The sequence below is a fragment of the Numida meleagris genome, chromosome 18, assembly GCF_002078875.1.
Source record: "Numida meleagris isolate 19003 breed g44 Domestic line chromosome 18, NumMel1.0, whole genome shotgun sequence".
NCBI classification, from domain to species: Eukaryota; Metazoa; Chordata; class Aves; order Galliformes; family Numididae; genus Numida; species Numida meleagris.
The window spans coordinates 8,162,421-8,186,589 of NC_034426.1; the positions used below are offsets into that span (position 1 = coordinate 8,162,421).

Here is a 24,169-nt window from a genome sequence, read left to right on the forward strand (position 1 = left end):
TCCTCTCCCCCTTTCCATCCCGCATTCGCTCTTCGCGTCTACCCTAGTGCAGGCAGCTCGACCCCTCGCCCTCCCCCTCTCCCCACACCATCCCCACACCCCCCGTTCCCGCCGCCTCTCCCTCCCTCCCTGCCGGGCTGCGGGAGCCGCGAGGCGGAGCGGGCCGGGCGGGGGGTGGGGGGAAGGCGGCTCCGCACACCCAAGATGGCGGCGGTGGAGCTGGAGTGGGTGCCCGAGACGCTCTATAACACGGCGATCTCGGCCGTGGTGGATAGTTACGGGCGGGCCCGGCGCCGGGACATCCGCTCGCTGCCCGAGAACATCCAGTTCGACGTGTACTACAAGGTGCGGGCGGGCGGCGGGGCGCCGAGCGGGGCCGGGCCCGGGCTGGGCCTGAGGGGCAGAGGGGGAAGGAGAGCGGGGCCAGGGGAAGAGGGGGCCGAGCCTGTTCCCGCGGGGAGTGCCGAGTACAGGGCCTGGCTCCCCGCGGTGCCGTTGGTCCCGGGCCGGAAGGTCGGGGTGCGAGAGCGAGGGCCTGCGGGGCCGTGGCCGGAGGAGGGGGCTCCGGGGAGGGCCAAGGGAAGGGGCTGCCCTTGAGATGAGGCCTCGGGGTGGGGGAAGGCGCTTCCCCGGCGGTGGAGGGGAGAAAGAGGTCGGGGAGGTGGGGAACACGGGTTTGTGTTGGTGTGTGGGTTTTGTCTTTTTTTTTTCGTTTTCCTTCCTTCGCCTCCCCTCACACTGCAGAAGGTGATGTCTGTGGTGGAAGGTGCTGGGTCTGCCGTGCTCTTGTACCTTTAATATCCCTTTGGAACTAGATAAAAGGAATTGAGGATCTTTAAATGGTGCCGTTTATCAGCTTTAAGTCATTCTTTCACGTGGTGGTTGTTTCTCACTGAGCTGCCTCTAAAATACCGTGAGTTAGAGTAACGGGTGTGCTGAGATGGTCTCTTAATCTCTATTGTCCACCAGCTAAACATTTCATCCATCTGCGGGAACCGCTGGAAGTAAGCATTCATCAGGAGAAGCTCAGTGTATAAAAAACAAATAAGATCGAGGGTAACCTTTATTTCCTTTGCCAATAAAGTTCTAAAAACCTGGGGTGTGTGAAACAAAGTAATTTTTAGGATAAGTCTCTGTGAACCAGGAGTAGTGGCCCATCCAGTGTTGGTGCAGAAACAGTATTTGGAAGGAACTGGTGGTCCCTCCAGACAGAGAAACTTTCTACCCAGTTGAAACACACAGGTACGTTTCTGCACCCTGGATGTCTATTGCTCCTCTTAAGAGCTGAGAAGTGGGGGGAACACTCTGCCTGAGCGTGCTCAGGGAAGGTGAGGTGGCTGAGATGCAGCAATCATTAGATAAGCCCTGCGGATACAGGACTAACAACATCGGAGAACATTTTGAGACTTATTTTCAGCTGTTGGCAAGGATAGCCATTGACATTGGCATTGTCTGTCTTGACATTCATACAGATGAAGAATGGTTTCCAAAGGCTTTAAAAACATAGAAAGAATTTCAGAAGATAGCAATACCCAACTATGTATTATTCCCATCTTATAAACTCATCCACAGGTGACCTTAATAGGTCACGTATCCTTGTATCAACACTCATCAGTTGTTGTATTGTATCAGATTCATTTGAAGTTGTTTCATAATGAAAAATAATCCAGAAATAGATTTGTCTTCTAAAGAGACTTTTTAATCTATTTGCTCTGCTCATGTAACAAGCAGCACATTGTTTTGCTCAGGAGATGGTAACAAATGTGCTATGGACCTGTTTGGTTGTACTAATCACTAGCCAGTGTAATTTCTGTTAGTGATGATAATTGGCATTGGTTTTACTATTATTCCTGTATTTTGCAACAGGCTGATCCTTGATAATCTGCAATGCATAAGGTGCATGTATAATGGTATATAAACATCTCTGTAATGTCCACATACAGAATAAATAAAAACACATGATGTAGTTTAGTGTTTTGCCAGTGCCAGTACTACCAGTGGTAAGATAGTCTTTTGGGTCTTCACTTCTTGTAGGAGAATAAAAGAATGCTGTCTTTAATGGTTTCATTTAGATTAGGTAATACATAAATATAACTACATCTTGGATGGGGTGCTGAAAGCAAGTGTAGTCCTGACTGAATAGTGCTCTGCGTGCAGAGATGTCTGGCTTCAGCCAGCATCTCAGAGAAATCTTTTGGAACGTTGCTTGCGTTTTTCCGTGCACCTGTACAGTAGTGAGTGCTCGTTCTTGATTTCTGTATTTGGATGGCTACCGGGATACAAATGATACTGGTGAACCAGGCTGGGAGGAGGGCTCCCTCACACCTTTGAGCAGTTCCCTGCATGCTGTCTTGTGCTTGTTTTGTTTTTTGGTCCTGAACACAGTTGCTGCGTTTCTCCAAAAGATGCAGACATGAAGTATAGTTACAGGTTAGTACGTGTATGCTCAGGACATCCTGACAATGAGCTCTTTAAACCAGAAGTAGCATTTCCAAAAATCACTACTAAGCCTTAACAGAAGACAAGCTAGAAGTCTTCTGAATCTTTGTTCTGACTGCATCTTTGTGGTTGTTGAAAGGCTGTCAGTTTGTTGTTGGTGTTGCACAGAGCAGCAGTACTTATCTAAAGATACATCTGAGGAAAATTTGGTGTGTAGTGTATAACTTGCATGAATATATCTGCATTTAGACGTTGCAAAAGATGGAGTGTCCTTTGGTGATTATTGAATAAAAGTTTTTTCAGTCTTTCACATCTAACTTGCAAGAAATGCTGTGTTACTCACAACTTGTGATACTGGAGAAAGTGCCACTTATTTTGCAAAACTAAAAGGAAACATCAGTCAGATCTTCTTTTGACACCCACTGTGGATGTTACTTGGCTGTGGCCGTACAGAACTTTAAAATTCTTTTTAATGTGTTCATCAGTATGAACACTGGAAACTAGCATTTGCTAGTCTTACTTACAGAGTTTGCCAGCCTGGTTACATTGATTAAGATGACAGATGTAGGATATGACATTATTACAGCGGTGGAAGTGGCCAAGACGCTATGATCTGAAAGGGAGTAAAGTGCCACCAGAGAATGTCCTCGTCTTGTCTATTTTTTTTTCCTACCAGGCTACCCTCTGCTTCAGTGCTCAGCTGTGTTGTGATAGTGTATCACCTTTATTTCTCATTCATTAACCAACCCAACTACTTTCAGTAGTACTGATTCCAGAGCTGTTAATGTCTACGACGTGTTTTATAAACCTGTGTGTTCCCAGTTTACAACAAGGAACCAAACCTCAGATGGTTGGCTGCAGAATGCTCTTTGTTGTGGGCTCAATAAAAAATAGGTTCTATGGCACGGTGAGAGGAGCAGGCAGGTTCCTTGTACCGAGTGCATTTATCCTTGGCTGTATTTATCCTTAACAACAATGAAAACGTTAAAAATGAAAAATAATAAGTAATCATGATTGCAGTAAAGTAAATCTGTACTGGTCTAGCCAGAGTATTACTGGATTTTTATTTTTTTAATCTTCTGTACTGAATGACGTTTGACTTTTCCTTGCAACCATTAAAGAAATAATAGAGACTGGGCAGAACACTCATGAGGATGTCCAAGAAAAATATGAATCTTATCACACCTGTGTTTGGAAGAGTTAATAACTAGTACTGTTGCAAGTAGCACCTGCACCGGGAAAAAATATGCAAACGTAATGTATTTGGTTTCCTTTGTGACTTTACCAGGCTTATGTATATCCTGGTGGTGTTGTTTCCTAGTAAAAGTGGTTGGTTGGTTTGTTTTTTTAATCTTCATGAGGAAGAGGGGGGGGAGGCCTTCAGCTTAGGAGCTGAAGAAGGAAACATGCTGCATCTCAGTTAAAGCATGAGCAGGGCATGCCTGGCAGCTGGGCAGTGGTGAATGCTGAACTTTAATTTATTTAAAAAGTAGGTGATAACTGGAATAAACTGAGGTCCTCCAAAACAAAAAAAAAAAGAACCAGACCACTCTGACAGCCTGCAACATCTGGAAAATCAAATGATTTTGTTTTGTGTCTTTTGGGGGGGAAAGGTTGGTGTTTAGAGGGAAGGAGTTCATCTGAATAATGCAGTTTTTGACAGAAACAGGACATTGAACTCTGCAGTCCAAAGACCACTCAGTTAATATCTTACATGAAGATTTTTCCCTGTACTTCAGCTTCATGTTCTGTTATGCGGAATTTGTGTATTTTTTTGTTCTTGTTATATTCTGCTGTATTTGGGATAGTGCTTCACTAGTCGTAGTGTTCGCTATCATAGGTATTTATGCAGGAAGCTGATCCTGGGTTTACACTGGATAGATAACAAGGATTTTCATCTAATGTTCTTCTGAAATGTCTCTTATGGTTCGTGTGTTGTGTCTTTTCACATTGATTTTTCTTGAAAGTCACTTGGATCCAGTGTTCCTTGAATATTTTCTGATGAGATCATTAACCACAGGAACAGTTGGAGATGACAATTTGTTTAAGACACTCGGTGCAGACCTATAACATTTAGTAATTCTGCTATGCTAACTTTTTTGTATTAAAAAAAAAAACTAGGCGAGATCCAAAAGGCCATAATCGTGCTTTTTTCTGTATTTGAAGTTGTTGATGAAACTTCCAGACTGCTCCTGCATTGATATGAATCAAAACACAGATTTTAAATTTACATCCTGATATCTCCGCTTACTGGATAGTGTGTAGCTGGAGAACTGTCTTCTCCCTGTACTCTGCTGACCTCCCAAAAAAGAGAAGTATGGCTAATAGAAGCGCTCACATTACATCTAGTTATTCTTTGAACCAAGCAAAATGAGTAAGCAGGAATTTGCTGACACTTGGCAACGCGCGGTAGAATGTCTGTTCTGTGCATTGCAGTAGAGATGACTTTTACTGATGAGGAATGATTACAAGCATCCTTTTCTGATCTTATGGAATGAATCTGGTTTGTCCTAAGGCTTCGTGCTCCTGGCTTTGTGATGAGAGAGGAAAGGATAGAGAAGATGTGAAATGAAGTGTAGCTGTATTTGTGTAGTTCTGAAACCTTTCCGACCAGAAGGGTACAACCAAGGTCACAGCGAGCAGTGTCTCCTGGGAGGCAGAAAATCCGGAGCAAGTGGGTCGTGTTTTGTAGGGTTCCTGCTGTGACCGATCGGTGTGACTGCACAAAGGCTTAATTCAGTTGGTGCTGCTGTGCTTTTGGGCATCAGAAATCGAACGTGTATGTGGGAAACAAGCATGATTTCCTCGTGTGCACACATACGGGTGTTGTGATCTGGTTGGACTTCCAGACTGGTGTGTGCAGTGGGACATGTCTGAACACTGCTTGCGTTCAATCAATCTGTCTGTCACCCCCATCTTTCAATCTTCCAAGTGAAGGAGAATCATCGTGCTACGAACTTTGGTCTAGTGATTATTGCCTTTATTTTAATATATACCTTATCTGTAGTCTTACTGGAGCCGAAACATCTTACACTGTTGTGTCTTTGGTTTGCAACTCCCTGCCTTGCTTACCCTTCTTCACAGTCTTACTATTTAGTTTCCTCTTTGTTTTACTTTTTTCTCTCTGAACCTCTGGATGGTTTTCTAATCCTGATATGCTTTGGCTTGCCTATTTTTTTTTAAGTGTCCTTGTTGAATCTTAGACACTGAAACTCATAACTCAGACAATGAGGTAATACCGTGAAAAAATGTGTTCAACTACTGCTGAAATAATAATTCTCGTTTCCACTTAATTTTGTCTGCACTGGTTGAACTTCAGTCAAAGCAAACCGGGTAGAAAACATGTTGTTTCCTTGCTGTGGGGAATCTACGGGTGTGTGAGTGGGTGCTTTGCACTTTGCAGCCCTTGTGCAGGCTTCTGCGTGGAAGTAAATCAGACAGAAGAACTCCAGTGTTGCTGATGTGATACAGGAAGAGCAGTGAGTGGAAGTGTGAAGCGTGCCGTGCATGTAGAGCATAAGCTCCCAAAGTTATCTGTTAAATAAGGCTTATTCAATACAGGCTTTTTGGTTGGTTGTTTATATTGCTTGAGGTTCTGTAAGATCAGCTTCCTGACTGGAAGCGTGGTATCCAAAAAGAGCTGTGAAGTTTGATTTATTTTTTTTTGAAGCCCTGAGCGATATCAGGGTGGAATTGGTCTCATCCAGAAACTTCATAGATGGTTTTGAAATAGATTTTTAAGAGATGAAAGTATCCAGATTTCTAACTGATTATTTTCTAAGCTTGTCCCCCAGCTGTCCCTGGGGCTTTTCAAGAGTCGTTTCTCAACGGATTGATTCAGTGCACTGACTTCAAAAACCCTTTTTCCTTCTGTGTGAAGTAGAGAAGGGAGGCTGTGCTTGCTGCCAAACTTTTATTCTAAATACAGATTTTGTTGTTTAAATATACAACCCTTCTTCAATTTAGTATAGTAGTCCACATTATAGTATTGGCCATTACTAATCATGCTGGGGGGCTCCTTGAGACTTCTTGCAGCTTTGATTCTTACTGCAATGTCCATTTTTGGTTTTCAGGCCTCTTCCAAACTGGAGCAATAGGAGGTTTTTTTTTTCCTGTGAAAGTACTGCAATTCACCTGCTGGTGATAAAAATACTTCTTTCTCTGTCACGTTCTGGCTTTGCCTTTGCTGACAGTTGAATGTCTCCATCTTTGCTTTCAAGGGTTTGCTAAGAATCAGAGCTCAGTTTTACCTATTGAGAGAGAGCTCTGGCAAGAACTCACATATAGTTATGTATGCATGATGTTATGACAGTAGACAAGGTACAAGCTAGCGTTATCAATATGTTTAACTGGAGACACCTCTATGTGCATCTTCTGAATGGTTAAGAGAAAGTGCTGTAAGTCACTGTTAGCCCTGAATGATGGCACAGTGGCTTTCCCACAGGTGTACAGAACAGTTGGACTGTGTAATAAGAAGCCAGCACATGAAATGTGTTCCTTAGTTGATGTCTTCAGTGCCAGACTTAATATCAATTTGAGCTGTGTAAGCTGGAAGTCAGACTGTAGGTTCTTACTCATGTTTCTATAGTCAAAAAAAAAAAAAAAAAAAACCATTGATAACCTTCAAATAGGTTGCGTTTGTGTTTTTTTAAAAAAAATAATAATAATTTCTTGCTTCATAAGAACAGAGTAGTTTTTCAGGAATCCAAACCTCTGCCTTTCTTGTCAGGGCCTGTTTTTCTTGAATTACTCTTTTGTTTTGTTTTTCGTGTTATGTAGCAAGCCTTGTGGTCAAGAATTCTGTCTCTGGAGCTCTAACGAGAATTGTTTCTTCAGTACTTGCAACTGCTTCTCAATGAGCAAATGAGAGTTACTGAACCTTCTGGAATTGCTTCACAGTTTGACGTAGACTCACAATTTCCACGTCCAATTCTGTTTGAAACTATTGCTGTAACAGCTATAACAGTTTGAAGAGACTTCAGGCAGAGTTAGTTCCTCAAGTGCTTGCCAGCATGTCGAGGGAAGGGGTGAGTGGTGTGGTAAATGTTCTGAGGATACTGTATTTCTGGTTATACCAGGAAAAACTAGATGGGCTGTTTTCCCTCTGAGCTGGGGAGAGGAGTGCGAGGTGCTGGTCTGGACCTTTGGACCCAAAATAAGAGATGTGTGAAAAATGAGGGTGTGCTTTGGGATGTCCCCTCTTCCCCTCATCACCAGGGTGTTTTCAGTGGGAAAAACACTCCAACTCTGATTTGTTTCAAGTACAGGGACAAGGCACTGTTTTATCAGAGGAACAACTTTTCATGCAGATTGTACTGTCTAAGACTTCCTTTTTAATTTTTGTTTTTTTTTTTTTTTTTTTCCAGTGAAATAATTGACTAAAAGGAAAACATTTGTTTCTGGCAATTGACGTTATTAGGTCAAAGAACTTTTGAAGTTTTTTTTTGTAGGTTCTGTTAAAATAACAAACTTGTGCTGCAGCAGGATCATTGTTGTGTGCTTTATAGGGAGAGTTGACTAAAACAAAATTTCTGGCTGGAGTTGTTCTTATGTGCTTGGTTGGAATACTCACTGACCTGCTTCCTGGGCTTGTGGTTAAAAAGGTGCTCCAGATAAATGGCACTTACCAATGGAAGTGTTTTAAGAAATTATTGGAACTCAGAAATACTGAAGTTTTCATTAAATCTATGCTTGTACCTGAGCATTCTGCAATTAGCTCCTCTCTCTCATCTTTTGCTTACATAGTGAGAGTGGCTGACTCCTCATTTCAGAGCTTCTCATAGCTCTAAACCCTGCTTAAATAGCCCGGAATGCCGTGCTGCTGATAGGAGCACCCTGGTCTTGGACAGTGTGTGTTTGAATGTCATAGCATCGGTTTTCTGAGTAACTGTTAGTGTGTTACCTGCACACTTGTGATGGCATTAAGTGTGAGTGTGCACTGGTGAGCTGTAGTGTCCTGCTCCAGCATCTCACAATGTGTGTAGGATAAAGGGCAGAGATGGCTCTGGAACGGTGAGTGCTGCAAGAGGCAGCATCTGGGGAGTCCTGGGATGTGAGCTGCTGGTTTCTCCTTCTCCCCACAGAGCTGCTGCCTTGCAAAAAAAGATTTTAAATAATAACAGTATCTAAAATAACAAATGCTTGGGCCACAGCAGTCCTGAGCAACCCATCCTGTGCTGCTGAGAGCTGACTGGGCAAGTGGTCTGTGCTGCTTTCTGGCTGCATACCCTGCTTTTTGCCATTTGTGGTTCAGGGACTTCAGGATACCAGGATTTAACAACCCCCAATGGATTTCTCTGCCATATATTTGCACAGCCACTTCTGCACCTATGTAAATTCTTAGTATTTATAGCATAACGTAGCAGAGAGCTCTGCTGCTTAGCTATGCATTGCTCAAAGAACTGTCTCCATGGTTTGTTTTTTATGAACGAGCTAACTGATATATTTGCTTATCTGCAGATAGAAATTGGTTTAAGCATAAAACCAGGCATTGTTTTTAATAAATTCATGACTGTTCCCATTTACTCAAGCAGGAATTACTCATGTAAGCTCAGGTATTAATGGGGTCAGGGCTCACAGCTGTGTTTAGCTCTGGGTATTGGTGAATCATCCTTTGCAGAGCTTGTGGGTTTGGGGTTGTTTTCTTGGATAATTTCATTGCTTCAGCCTTTGCTGCAGACAGAGGCTGGAGTTTTGTAGGATTACAACTGGTTGTTTGAATTCAGGCTTTGGCTTTGCATCTCCACTTAGAAATCCACTTAGAAATCTTCTAAAATCTCTTCACACAGCTCTGTGATTCTCTTTGATTAAAAAAAAAAGTTTGTGAAGCATCTGATATCAGAGAAGCTAATTGTTATAATTTTTGTTAACTTCAGTAGTTTTTTGGTTGTATCTTTGTTTTCTTTTAGTGGTGCAGGTAGATGTAGTGAACATCTGGAGAAGGGAGGAACAAAAAAGGATAAAAAGAACTTGAAACCAAACAGAGCTCTTATAGCTTGTTTATTTGTTTAAGTTTTACCACTGAAGTTGTTCTCCTGTGTGGAGATAGTGAAACTATTTCTTTTTAATATTTACTCTTCTGTACTTTGAGCTCTAGATTTCATAAGTCATCCTTACCGGTGAGCTAAATTTCCCAGGAGAGCACCAGGTCTTAAATTTTTAAATATATTTGTGTTTTTCTTTCAGCTTTACCAACAGGGCCGCTTATGCCAACTGGGTAGTGAATTTTGTGAACTAGAAGTTTTTGCAAAGGTGCTGAGAGCTTTAGATAAAAGGTAAGCATCTTCCTATATTGATGGTGCTCATTTCAGCTCTTAGCCCTTGATCTGAGTTTTGAATCCAGAAGATGTCAGATCAGATTCTTTATTACCAGGATAAGTTTTGCATCTTCAGACATATCTCCCTCCCCTTGTTTGTGTGTATGTGATGCTAATGGGCTCATCACTCATTTATCTGCCATTTCAGTGTGAGTTGGGGCTGGGGTGGGCTTTGAGGCTTCCCCACCCCCAAAGTCTTTGCAGAAAGCTTTGTTTTCTGGTTCTAACAGTGTGTGGGCAGCTTGTATTTTGCTTATTCTGGAGGGTGTCCTTGTAAAGAACTGTGTGTACGCTCATTTTATTTTTTGGGTAATCCAACAACTGTAACCCACTAGCCTTGAGATTGTCAGTTATGCTTGTATTCATCTGCTTTTGGTTTGAGAGAAGGTTGGAGTTATTTCCCTGAATCACTACTCATTTGTATCCATGGTTTTCATGCCGACTGACTGCACTGTTTAAAAAACTTTATGAATAACAAGTTTTGTTATCTTTTGTTTCAGACATCTGCTTCATCATTGTTTTCAGGCTTTGATGGACCATGGAGTAAAAGTTGCTTCTGTACTGGCCTATTCTTTCAGTAGACGGTGTTCCTACATAGCAGAATCGGATTCTGCTGTAAAAGAAAAAGCAATCCAGATTGGTTTTGTTCTAGGTAACTGGTGTTGATAGACTGTTAAGTATGATATATTTTCGTGCAAGCTTTAATTAGGCTAATGCTGTCTTTTTCCTCTTTGTCTATAACTTCTTTTCAAGAACATGCATGTGTTTGGAATATACATTTTGAGAAAGTCACTTGGTGGCTTAGAAATATATTAAATTTAAATATGTAAAAATTTTAGGCTGCTGTCTGCTGCAATTTCAAATGTTTCGGATATAAAATGTATAAACATTATGCTTAATGTTAAGACTTTGCATAATTCTAGTATTGCTATATGTTATTTCTTGATGGAAAACTATGAAATACCAAAAGTCATGCTCAGCTGAAGGAGAATTCTTCTGCTCATGTTTCTTCTTCAGTTCAGGGCTGGAGGGCTAACTCTGATAGAACTCTTGTACACAGCAAGCAGTTTTATGAAGTTTTGTAATAAATGTTTCCTTTGCTCTCACTTCCTGCTTTCTCCCTAAGTTGTTAGCAATAACTTCCTGTATTTTGGCATAGGGAATATCCTATTTATTTGTAATGTAATAAATGTTTTTAGAAGATCTCAGCAAATGCCTTTTCCTAGAAAGGCATTTTGCTGATCAAAATTCTGTTTGTTCTTGATTTTTCCAGGAGGGTTCCTGTCAGATGCAGGGTGGTATAGCGATGCTGAGAAGGTATTTCTTTCCTGCCTTCAGCTGTGCACCCTTCACGATGAAATACTTCACTGGTTTCGTGCAGTAGAGTGTTGTGTAAGGTGAGCTTACCTTTAATTCCCATGTGTCTTACTGTGAAGTGTATATTAATATATACTACTAATTAGAGCCGTGAAACTTCAGATCCTCTCTTCAGTATTCTGCTGCACCATTGGTTTTCATTCCAGAAATAAGGTGATGCAATGAGAGACTGATTGTGCATGTATGCCTTCCTAGGATAGGAAAGTGCAGTACCACAGTACTACTGTCACTACTTGGTCCTTTGCCTTATGATTAATCAAAAGAATTGTTTCCGATTGTTTGGCATGCTGGAGAAGCTGCCTTAAAAATGAATTCTCTCACCTTCTCCAAATACAAAGAAATGAGATTATAGAAAACAGGTTTAGAAAACAAATACTGATCAGAGATCTAAATTGTTCTCTCCTTCCCCCCGTAAGATCTGCCATAATCTATTGTAAAAGGTATGAAATGATGCACCTACACATTAGCTCAAATGTTCAGAATTTTAGTCCCTCCTTGCAGTGAAGTAGTATGTTCTGATTTGCTTTACTTTGTGTTTTTCTTCCTGTGTTATGTCGTTCTCTTGACTTACAAAGGCTTTCCTGATGTTTTCCAATCTCTATTACTCATTGTTGAATAACAGATCTCCTGGAGGGACAATGGAAGTTAGTTTACCAAAATTTCTTATGTGCTAAATGGCAGGCATTTGCAGTAGAGAAGGAACAGCTGTCTCTTCTCTTTGCCTGCGATGATGTAGGAATACAGTTCTGCCCTTTAGGCTTGGAATATGATAGCATGCACATTTCTAATGCATCTCTTTAAAGTAAATAAGCATCAGCTTTCAATAACAAAAATCTTCTTTACTTTTCTTCTAAATAGAAGCCAGAAGCTGAAATTGTTGCTTGTCTAGAGAAACAGTGTGTGCTTCAATAGTGCTGCATTTCCTTGTCCGTATTTCACCATTTACTGAAGCTTCTGTTAATCTTTCAGATGGGAAAGGAGGTGGTGTTAAGAAATAGGGGAGGGGGAGAAAACAAGGCTCTTCAGAATTGTTGTGAACCGTGACACCTATGTTGTCCTCTCTGATGGTGTTAATTCAGTGCTGGGTATCAAAAGGTTAAAACCTTCCAAACTGTAAATCCAGAATGGATTGTCAGAATGGCACTAGGTCAGTCTGAGCAGATATGCTTGCTTATTCCTTGAAAACTGGCCTTCTTACTGCTAGTATTCATGGCAGACAACACTAAAATTGGCTATTGTTAGGTACTATTGCTTTTCCTTTAATCCAAAATTTCCCTGCTAGTGTTGCTCATCTACGAACACTTAAATGGGTATCATGTTTGCTTCTAGCGTTCAAAGGTTGTCAATCTAAGAAACTACTGTGACAGCTAAAGATTAGCTGTCCTGCTGTTCCTCAGCTTAAAGTTGCTTGTGCTGTTGTCTCAGAATAAATGCTACTACATAAATAATATTGAATGCATTTTAAAATATCTCTGTTCAGCCCCACTTCTGGATTGTGCCTGGCTGCTAATGCCAGCCAGCACTATTGTCCCATCTTTCCTGACAGCCCAGAGGATGACATTACTTCCAGATGTTTTCTCGTGTAGAATGGGTGTAACTGAATCTCTCGTAAAATTATTTATGATCACTGTACTGTTTAAGGACTGAGGACAAAGTGCAGAGATGCATGCAGAAGAGTTTGTACCTGTAGTCTGTTTCAGTTCATGTTTTGGAAAGGAGGTAGAAGGGATTTAATCCCAAATATTACTGAGTTTTGGAAACGAGATTTTATCAGTGTTAAGAATGGTGTGTGTGGCTTTGTTTTATTTTTCTTAAAGTCCAAAGTAGTTTGAGCATTGGATATGCAAAACTTCATCAACATGAAAAAGTCATTTGACATTTCCAACAGTAAAAATTCCTGTCATGCAAGATGCCAAGCATGGAGTACTGAAACAAATTTCTGTGAACAGCTCTTTTGTATTGCTGAATTCAGACAGCGCAGTTCTGCTGGGATGGTAGGCCAGTTATCTTCTAAGTATAATACCAGATTGTAGATCAGTGATACTGCAGCATAATGAAATGTCTTATTCAAACACTGATTAGAAGATCTCTTTAAATCTTTGCAAGGTTGCTCCATGTTCGAAATGGTAACTGTAAATATCACTTGGGAGAAGAAACGTTCAAACTGGCTCAGTCTTACATGGACAAACTTGCAAAACACGGTCAGCAAGCAAACAAAGCAGCACTCTATGGGGAACTGTGTGCATTGCTTTTTGCCAAGAGCCACTATGATGAGGTGAGTAGGATTAGTTTGTTTTTGTTTTGCTTCAGGAAACTGGTTATGAAATCTGCTAGGACTTTCCATGACTTCCATGTTATCTTTCTAGTCTCAGTTCCGTATCAGGAACTGATCAGACCAGGAAGCTGTTGTCTATGATAGTAACTGTAAGGATTAGTTAAACATTATAAAATACTTCTCTTCTGTGAAATATATTATGTTCATTTTAATCATACAGACCTTAGCATAGTATAAAATACTGCACATTCAGTATTAAGAGAATTTCTTCACCTGTGTCAGACCATGGCAACTAAACAGCCTTTTTTAAATCTGGTAATGTAAATGACTAGTCCATATTTTTCTTAATATTGCAAAGTAGTGATGTTTCAGATCAATTATATTTGTCACTTTGTTTGACAGGCTTATAAGTGGTGTATAGAAGCTATGAAGGAGATCACAGTTGGCCTGCCTGTAAAAGTAGTAGTGGATGTTTTGCGACAAGCTTCTAAGGTGAATTTAGACTCTTCCACATTTATTTTCTAACTAAGTTGCTACAAAGAATGGGTGAGAATGTGTAGCACCTCTGCTATACTTTATATGCCTCTGGTATATTTTCTTCCTTTCCCCGTGAAACTGAATTATAGCTGTTCAAAGAAACGTTATGAGAGAGCTAAACTGAGAGCTTTTCATAAGCAGATGGTCTGTTCCTATCTTTGCTGTAGACCTGGTTACAGTACTAATTTTTTTGGTCATTTATGTCAAAGTAAAATATTTATTGATGCTTTCTGTGAACGCTTGTTAAATAAATTGAAAAGTCCTTTAGTGACAATGGTGATATTAGAATTAAAAGTAATAGAAACTCAACCAGTATCTCAAGGAGAAGGATTCTGAGTGTCCACCTCTTTACGTGCTTCATTTCAACCTGTTTAGGCTTGTGTTGTAAAACGTGAATTTAAGAAGGCTGAACAGCTGATAAAGCATGCGGTATATCTTGCTCGGTGAGTACCATTCCAGAAAACCCTCTTTAAATTTACTCTTAACTTGCCTCAGTGAGTAATATAAGTACATTTCTGCAGGGAGCACTTTGGAGCCAAGCACCCCAAATATTCTGATACGCTGCTAGACTATGGATTTTATTTGCTGAACGTAGACAATATATGCCAATCTGTTGCGATCTATCAGGTATGCAGCCGGGCTGAATGTATTTGGTTTCTTTTAATATTGGAAATGTCTCAGATATTTCTACTAAAACTCGCATGTTTTTAATTCAGGATGATTAATTCATTTAATTACAGCACTTTTTGTTGGTTTTGGATTTTTACTTTCATTTTTTTTTTCTTTCGCTCTTGAGTGATTTCTATAGATTTGCTGTCTCAAGTACATGAGCGTAGACCTACAGAATTTCAGAGCCATGAGACTTTTTTTCCCCTTTTTAGCAGTAAGGTGCATAAGGTGTTTTTTCCCTGTGTTAACTGATGTAATGGTGTTCTTGTAACTCTTTCAGACAGCTCTTGATATCCGGCAGTCAGTATTTGGAGGTAAAAACATACATGTAGCTACAGCTCATGAAGATTTGGCTTATTCTTCTTATGTTCACCAGTACAGCTCTGGAAAATTTGACAATGCACTGTGAGTACAACTATTGGAGGTAATGGCAGTAAATCTAATACTGCAAATGGGGGGAAGAATGTTTTTTTTAAGTTACACAGATTTTTCTAGCAAGAACTTTAGTACAGTGATCATCTACATTTACGTTGCTAATACTTTACCAGTCAGCTGCTCATTTAAATAGCAATGAGGATGCATATATTTAAACTTTTTCAGATTCCATGCTGAACGTGCTATTGGCATTATAACTCACATTCTCCCAGAAGACCATCTTCTCTTGGCATCTTCAAAGAGAGTTAAAGGTAGTACCCTTAATTGCATTACTGGAACGGTTTAATATTTTGTCAGTGGAGAACAGTCATTCAGTTATGTGTATTCTGTTCCCAACAGAGGCAATGTAACGTAAGCTTCTTCCCAAATGGAGATTGCTCTAGCATATTCCCTGTAGTCCTCAGTGTTCTCTGTCAACGCACTTGTAAAATGTGGATTTAAAATTCTTTAAAGCTTAGTTGAACTAAGTCTTGAATAATAGTAGTAAAAATACAGAATAATAAAGTACATGTTGGTAACTTTGATATTTGGTTGTATCGTTTGAAAGCAGTTTGTAATAAACATAAACCCCAATTTAGATGTCTCCTGAGATTTCTTGGGTGGATGGCTTTCTGCTGTCTAAAGTTGGTGTATCTGTGTTTAGAACACAGTGATATTGCTTTTCTTCTTCTTATACTCAGCACTTATCCTGGAGGAGATTGCGATAGACTGTCATAACAAGGAAACTGAGCAGAGGTTGCTTCAAGAAGCTCACGACTTGCATCTGTCCTCACTTCAGTTAGCTAAAAAAGCCTTTGGGGAGTTTAATGTACAAACAGCAAAGCATTATGGCAACCTTGGAAGACTGTATCAGTCCATGAGAAAATTTAAGGTGAGATCTATTGATGTAAATCTCTTGACGTACAATTTACAAGATGTCTATAAATCTGTCAAAGCAAATTGCTCTTTGAGTCCACAGTTCATAACCTCAGTTGGTAGTTTCATGGTTAGAGAACTTGCTTTTTAATATTTCACCTGTCCAAAGATTTGCACAAAAATAATTAAGATGCCTTTGGGGATGGGGATGAAAACTGAGACTACTTTCTTAATGATCTGAAATAAGAATTTGGAGAACTTGGTCTGGTTTTGGCCCTGTCTTTTATTTTTTGCCCTTGATGAAATGCTCGGCTACTTAACCACTGCATAGTTGTTTCATTAAGTCTTTGTGGCGTGGTGAGTGGTGTCTGACCCACGTGAATTTGTTCCTCACAGGAAGCAGAGGAAATGCACATCAAGGCAATTCAGATTAAGGAGCAGCTTCTGGGTCAAGAGGATTATGAAGTTGCACTGTCAGTGGGACATCTAGCTTCTCTCTATAACTATGATATGAATCAATATGAAAATGCTGAAAAGCTTTATTTGAGATCCATAGCAATTGGTAGGTGATTTTTACAATGTTTGTCTCCTTAGCAGCTTTAATACTAAAGAAAAGCTTTTTAAAATGTGTGCTAAACATTTTAGTGAAGAACTAAAAATGAAATGCGGTATTTCTATTTTTTGTGTGGTTTCAATCTAAATATTGAATTTTAATTTTATCTTTTGTGTTTCTTTAGGAAAGAAGCTTTTTGGTGAAGGATACAGTGGACTTGAATATGATTACAGAGGTCTCATTAAACTGTACAATTCCATTGGCAATTATGAGAAAGTTTTTGAGTACCACAATATTTTGGCCAATTGGAACCGGTTGCGGGATCGGCAGTTCTCAGTTACAGATGCTCTGGAGGATGTAAGCAGCAGTCCTCAGTCCACTGAAGAAGTGGTCCAGTCTTTTCTGATGTCTCAGAACGCTGATGGACAGAGTAGCTAAGAACTTGATCTATTAACCAGTTAAGTTTTTTCCCAAATTACAGGGGAAAAGTCATACTGTGAAATCTAAACCATGTAGTTCTCTGGGGGCTGGAATTTGCATTGAAACACTGGTCCAGTCTACTGAAGAGTGCCCATACGGATGAATGTGTGTTAAATTCTTATCAGCATGTGTATGGCATGTTTAGTTCGGCTCACGTTTTTAACTTGGTATTCCAGAAAACCCCTTCTTTCTTTTTTTTTTCTAAAAGAACCTACTTTGCAGAAAGTCTGCAAGAGAACATTAAATAAAACTGTTTGAGTTCAAAAGAGTTGCATTCTTATTATGAATGGAAGGTTTCATCAAGAGCTTTCTTCTGATAGACAGAAAGAATAAATGCTATACTAGAAGAAATTGTACGAGAGAGGTCTCTCTATGCATTGTAGCAAAGTTGATCACAAATATTAAGAAAAGGGAGGATGCTTTGGCTGCTGCCTTATGAAGAACAGTGGCAAAGAATCACTTCGGAGAGCAACATACCATTTGTAATCCACGATAAGTTGATAAAGAAGTAAAGACCGTATGTTGTATTTAATATCCTGAACTGGACCAGTGTTCATCTGTAAGTGATGGAAGATCCAGTAGACCAGCAACCTTAGTTTTCTTTGGTACCAGCCAAGAGTGCTAATCTTCATAACAGGACCAGGAAAATCAAAAGTGGACCAGCCTGCTAGAAACAGTTTTTGGACCAGTGGCTTTAATTTAATATTTCTGCCCCTGCATTCACTTTTACAGTAGAATTACTTCATTTAGATGTATGACCAGTGCAAAATTATATTCATGTAATAGATACAAAACTAGGAAGTGAACGTTCTTTAGCAGTTGCGATGGCATGTTTTTACTTAGCAAGCTTATACGGATATTAATGTCAATGCCACACGCAAAAACTAGAAATGCTTAACTATTTGCTGCAGACATCTTTTTTTCTATTATTTTTTTTTAATGGGCTTACTCTAATAATTGAGGCAGTAACTTGTTTATACCGGTTAATGGTTTTGTATTACAATCCAGTTCAATTTTATGTTTCTGGAGAACACAACTTATTGTACAGTTTGCAGGGGTCAGTGGAAAATGCCAAAAAGCACAACAGGTCTTTTCTTTTTTTTTTTGTGATGCTTCATTTCTACATTAAACAATAGTACAACCAGAAATGGATTTCCTTTATATTAATTTAAAAAGCAGAAATCAGCTGTAAAGATCCTTTAATAATGCCTATCTCACTAGCTTGTCTTAATTTTTCTTCTGTTGGGTGGGGGGCTGCTTTGCTGTGTAGATTTATTTATTTTTTGCTTGGGTGTGTGTTTTTATTTTTTAAAATATTGAGGTAATGCTCATTTGAAAGTGTAACATAGCAAACTAGAAACAACTCACTGCTGTTACCTCCGTTCTTATTATAGCGGCACAAACAGTGCCCTATAGTTGGATTCTGTCTGTTTTGGGTTTTCTCCATCCCCCCTATTTTCAGGGGTTTGTAACTTGGCCATGGAAGTTCAGTCCAAGCTGGGGCTCAGCTAGTAAGGTTCCTACAGCACTTGGACTGGATGTTTTGTTTGGGGTTTGTTTTCTTTTAATTAGTTTATAGAGCTTGGGATAGGGAAAGCTGCTTGATGGTCGTCAAGAAAGAGTGCACAGAAGAAATAAGAAATTTCAGACACTATTTTGATCTTAATGGCTCTCTTAAGAACTGAAGTTTTTCCAGGCCAATAGTTCATATATTGGTGCCTTCAAGTATGATTTTGGGGGAAGAGGCTGAATAATACTAGCTTTAATATGTGGTTATATGATTAGTGCAGCTTTAATGACTGCATGCTTGGAATAGTTACCCTAAAGTATTGGCATTTAAAAAAAACAACTGTGGTATTAAGGCTTACATTGCAGTGTATCCTCAAAGGCTGTTCAGTGAAAGTTCAACTTAAAATATGTATGGATTTAACATCTAATTTCTTTATAGCAATTTTTCTTGCATATGAGTGCTTTAGGTGAAGTATTTTCATCTCTGAATATTCATTCATTAGGGCAGTGATTAATTATAAAGTACTTATGAATTCTTTTCTTAAGTCCTATTAAAACTACTTGAACAAGGCTTGTAATGTTAGTACCAGAACTTGGGCAGGGGAATTTTGCTTAAAATTGTCCTCAGCAAACTGTATCACTTCTGTATTGCAGAAGGGTTTAACAGCTTCAGACTGGGCACTGAGTTGCATTTATGGTGTCTGGAGACTGTTTGCTAATGGTTTTCAGTCAGGTCTCTGGTTCCAGCTTCTGGCTAACAAAACCCAAGGGTCTCAAGATTTTGACTGAGGTGGGGAGCATTATTTGACTGATACTGGTGAAAGTAGTGTACTTGAATCATTGCTGTCACATCAGCTCTCTGGTTTCTGCGTGTGTTTCATGGGTTGCTTTCGATTTGTGGCAAATAGGAGAGCTTCCAACATGGGGCAGGTTAGGGAGGTGATTGCTTCTGCCTGACAGCCAAAAACATCTGCTCCATTTCTGTGATGGGTAGCTTTATTCTATTTCCTCAGGCCTGCTGGGTAGGTGTACTTTCCTCTTTTTCCTCAAGCTACTTCCCTAGCGTGTTCTGTACTTGATGTATTGGCTTCTCTAGAAGGGATTCACATCCTAAAAGACTCCCAGAGTTCTCTTCGATGATGGACTTTGGCCAAGAAACATGACTTGGACAAGAGCATTTGTTGTGATCCTTCTAGAACTACTAGCATGCTTTTCATGTGACTAAATTAAATCCTGTCTTGGCTGTTGGGCTGAGCTTCTCATTGTAGCACTTCAGCAACTCCGGTTGCACCGAGGCACGTATGTTTTGGAGAAAGATAGCTGTGGCTAACTGCTAAAGCTGTCAAAGCAGAGGAGCTTTGCAGAACAACTTCGCAGCTGCCTACAAAATGCTTTGTCACCTGCTCTGCATGCTGGGGACCTCTGCCTCGGGCTGTCCTTGCTGCAGATGGGCACTCCATGCAATAACATAGAACTGGCCTTTCTAGTTTTTGGTTCTGTCTCTCTGATCTTATTTTTGCAAGAAATTGGCTGTCTGTATTGGCATGTGGAGACAACATTTAAGGTGCGCTGTTAGTTGTTACTCTGTTATTGTCTCTGCTGTTGTTTGATATCCCTGAGAAAGTAGGAGTCTGACTGGACGGCTTCAGAAGAAGGTAAATGACTTGCTCATCCATAAGGGTGGAAACATCTTCAATGTCATTGGGGCAGATTTCTAAGTATTCATTTAATTTTATTTAATGACTTCTTTTGCTCTAGGTAGAGCTAAAGGAACGGAGTGTTACCTACTATATTCTCCATACTGTGCAAGTTTTTAGCACAGGACTTGCCAACAGAGACCCTGCACCTCCCTCCCATTAGGTGTAGAACCAAGGAATTCCTGTCCTGTTTTAGTCCTAAAGCAAGCTTTCCATGCACATCTGAGTGTAAGTATTGGGAAGGGGGCTGTGTAATCAGCCTTGCACATCAGGAAACGTTGTGCTTGCTGTAATGCAGTTAGCCAACTATGAAATGCTTGATGAAGTTGATGAATCGTTGGCATTTTATATACGCACAATGCACCTGCCACTAGCTGAGATGGTGTTACTTGGTGCTGGCATTAAAAAGGGGAAGACTGGGATTGGGACTCCAATGAAATGCATCTTCAGAATATTTCTTGATGGTAAGTAATCCAACCACAGAGCAATTGGTTACAGGTGGTGAGGAGAGGTGTTGCTTCATAGAAAATTAACTATTGTTTTCGCCCTCGTTTTCAGCATGAAGCCTTTGAAATCAGTGATTTGTGTGTCTTAAGTGAACGCTGCAATTTGTAGAGAGGAAAGGAGGTGATGTCAGGGTTCTTCCACTGTTCTTGGGAAATGGGCATGGGGAGGCAAGCGAAGCTTAACAGCTGACAAAATGGGAAGGGGAAAACTGTGGAAAGATGTTTGAGAGTGAGTTTATCCCTCAGTTACTTGAAGCAAAACATCTAGGGACTATTTGGCCCCGAGCAGTGGTTTGGTCGCTCTTACAGCATGATGTTACGACCAACACGTGTCTGCCTCTGTATCTTAGTCTTCATGAGCACTCTTTCCATACCTGGTAGTTGAAAACTTTTTTTTTTGCACACAAAAAGTTTTTTAGTTAAAGAATTTTGAAGGTCTTTTTGTTGTTGAATTCTAACTTATTAGGACAACAATGTTCTTTTGTAACTTCAAAAATGAAGTTTTTTTTTCTTTAAATGTGCTGCAGTCTGAAATTTGCTAAAGGTGCCATTGCGCTGCTTCTCATGGTACAAGAAATGCACATTTCACTTGATTTCCTTTATATTGTCATGTATTGGTAGAGTACAAAAAGGAAAAAGCGTTGTGCCTAAAACAGGAGTGGAGCTATGGACGAAACCTTGGTTTGTACGGATGGGATTTGACATCACAGCGTAGCAGCAAATAACGCAGGGGAGATGTTGCTGTTACCAGTCTGTAACGAAGCTTGTGCAGAAGCTTCATTTTCTCTAAAGCTCGTTGTTTCCCTTTTTTCCTTATTGTTTCTATAATAAGAAAATGACTGGCCAAATGTTACTTGCAAATCTGACTGTTTGTTGTGGGTGTTGCCATGTTGGACGTGTATGGCCTGTTGCACGTTTTGTTTCTTGGCCTTTTGAGGATTCTGTGAGAAGCAGGGAAGAAATTTCCTTTATCCAGACATCAACCAAACTGCTTACAGAAAATTGACGGCACTGGTAATGCTTCTGTCCCTAAATCTCAGGAATGTTTCGGGCAGTGAAACAGGTTTCCCGTTGGTGATATAAAGGTGCGTGCTCTAGGGTCTTGTTTAACAATATTTCATTGCAATCCTAGGTATCTATAGCATGAGTGGCCTTAGTGAGTTTGTTGAAGTGCACATTTTTTTTTTCAAAAGTAAATTTTAAGATGAAAAAGATATATACTATATAAATATATAGAGATATTTAGAAACTTGGTTTGTGGTGCACAAGTTCAGTGTTGGATCACTAAATAATTGTCGCAGGTACCATACGTGTAACTTCTTTCTTTTATGTATATTCCTTTATGGGAAGCAATGTTGCCATGGTAAATAGAACTTTACAATTTCTTTACTACTTAATGACGTGAATGAACTCTACGTTTTATTGAACATGACCAGGTTCAGTACTATTTTTATACTTATTGAACTACAGGGAATTTTAATTTAATAGCATTCTAAAAAAGATGTTGCTTGAACTGTATAACTGTATAAATCAAACGACTTACACAGAAAACACCTCTAAACCAGAATCTCGACCTGTAGTGCCACAGTCATTTATATGAAAGTATCTTGATCATAACTAGACTTGGAAGACCACCCTACTTGTGTCAAGACTTAATGTTTCGTATCCTACTTCTCACAGACTGCAGTGCCCGACATTATTTGTAACCATCAAACCATATTATGTTTGTAACCAGCATTGTGATATTCTGTAATTGTATTGCTAAAATGAAATATTGACCTAATAAATATAGTGTTCCTGCATTTTGAAGTATCCGCATTGAATTTGGTTCCAACCCTTGCTTTTGGTGAATACCTGTCCCTTTCTTCCCCACCCACCCTTGCTGTGTTATAACCGGTGTGTGAGTGGGATTGGGCTGGCACTGTGTCCGCCTTACGGCAGCAAGGGAGCACAAGGAGAGCAGCTGCCTTGTTCTGAACGCGCCCTCTGGGGATGCCAGTGCTGGTGCTCGCAGCGGGCTCAGCCAGCAGCAGGTCTGTGTGTTCCTCTGAGATGTGTCACCCTTACTCTGTTCTTCTATAGACAGCGTGCTCCCCAAAGCAATAAGAAGTTGTACTTACTGTTCAGCAGTTCCGACTGTGCTGCGTCAGTGGGGTGATGTGTGTGCAAAAACACCGTTAGCTCTTGGTATTAGGAGGAGGGAGGAAGTCTCCTTCCTTCTGCAGGAGAGGGGTTGTGAACCTCCCACCAGGTTTAGTCTGAAATGTCTTCAGGGGCAGACAAGGCAGCTCTGGGTGCTTCCCTGTGCCTGATTTCCAGGTGGGAGCTCTAATAGGGAGTGACTGCACCTGGGGAGGTACTGCAGTTCACTCGGGTTTGTTCTTTTCCCTTCTCGCCTTGTCTTGCTGATAACTTCATTGACCGCTTCTGCAGACACACCTGCAGAATTCCATGACAGCCTGCTGCTGGCTGCTCCGTGCTCGCTCAGAGCAACACTTGTGGTGAAATACAAAGGACTGGGGGGTGCGGAGGTGGGGGGTTAAGGCCAGGCCTTGCTGCGGGCTGCGCTGGCGGCTGAGATGTGGCACATCCCTGAGCTGTGACCTGTGGGATGCCCTGTTTGGATGAGGCCCTGCTGGCCGGTTCACCCCATGGAACACGAGGATGACTGCAGAGGCTGAGGCTGAAGCCGGGGCTGGCAGTGCCCTGTGTGGTCATGTAGCCCGGTGCTTCCTGTCTGTGCTGGTGGAAGGGGGAAAGAAGCAGGCCTCTGGGGGTCTGTGCAGCTTTCTCAGTTCTTTCCCTTTTCGCTGGGGAAACGCTGACGTTTTGGGTGTGCTGAAGCCAAACGGCCGTAAACCAACTAGACTTCATGAAGAATCCAACGGCCCTAACTTGTGTGAAGGAAGAATTAACAAAGCTGTTGCTGCCTGGGTAAGGGCAGCGTGGAGGTGGATGCAGAGGCGTGAGGCCATCCTGCTCATTTCAGGGAGTTAACAAACCCAGATGGGTCAAAGCTGCCGTCCGGTGATGACTTCCTTCCCTGTTAGTCTGAGCAAAGCCCAAGAAGCTGATGGCAGCCATCAGCACCATGACAGCAGGTGCAGCACTGCATCCCGAGCTGATGGAATTTAGCCACGATTCCCTTAAACGTGCCTTGAGGAAAGTGCTGTTTTTTTGTTGTTTGCTTTGCTTGTTTTTAGCATGAGGAGAAATGCTCCATCTGGGCAGCATGACACTGTGGGGAAAGCGGTCCCTGCGTCAGCGCATTGCAGCCCTGGTGCGTGCTGCTGCTCATACAGAAGGTTTTCGTGCTTGTGTGTAGTGCAAGAACTTTCCTCTTCCCTTCTTTTGCCTGTGTCACCTGGCATGGAGCTTGGCGAGGCGGTCTCTGGCACAGCTCGGTTTTGCTTGAGAGCTCTCCTGTCACTTCCGAGTCTCCTCAAGTCCTGCTGGAAAAACTGTGGAATAATCCAGACTTAGGCAGGCTTTAATCTTGCTCTGCTTTGCCTTAAGCAAGG

The 24,169-nt window shown here is 40.9% G+C and overlaps 1 protein-coding gene across 2 annotated transcripts in view; it reads left to right on the forward strand.

Moving 5' to 3' along the window:
* APPBP2 (amyloid beta precursor protein binding protein 2) overlaps nt 1–22,450 on the forward strand; it is a 22,843-nt gene extending 393 nt beyond the window's left edge. The window contains exons 1-13 of one of the 2 annotated variants that reach the window (XM_021415898.1): nt 7–345; nt 9,625–9,713; nt 10,256–10,407; nt 11,029–11,152; nt 13,239–13,407; nt 13,810–13,899; nt 14,320–14,387; nt 14,466–14,571; nt 14,894–15,018; nt 15,214–15,299; nt 15,729–15,919; nt 16,300–16,465; nt 16,641–22,450. In XM_021415898.1, coding sequence (XP_021271573.1) covers nt 205–345; nt 9,625–9,713; nt 10,256–10,407; nt 11,029–11,152; nt 13,239–13,407; nt 13,810–13,899; nt 14,320–14,387; nt 14,466–14,571; nt 14,894–15,018; nt 15,214–15,299; nt 15,729–15,919; nt 16,300–16,465; nt 16,641–16,894 — 1,761 coding nt within the window. In that variant the 5' untranslated portion in view covers nt 7–204 and the 3' untranslated portion in view covers nt 16,895–22,450. Of the gene's footprint in view, nt 1–6; nt 346–9,624; nt 9,714–10,255; nt 10,408–11,028; nt 11,153–13,238; nt 13,408–13,809; nt 13,900–14,319; nt 14,388–14,465; nt 14,572–14,893; nt 15,019–15,213; nt 15,300–15,728; nt 15,920–16,299; nt 16,466–16,640 lie in introns of those variants that run through there. The other variant, XM_021415899.1, reaches the window with a different exon arrangement.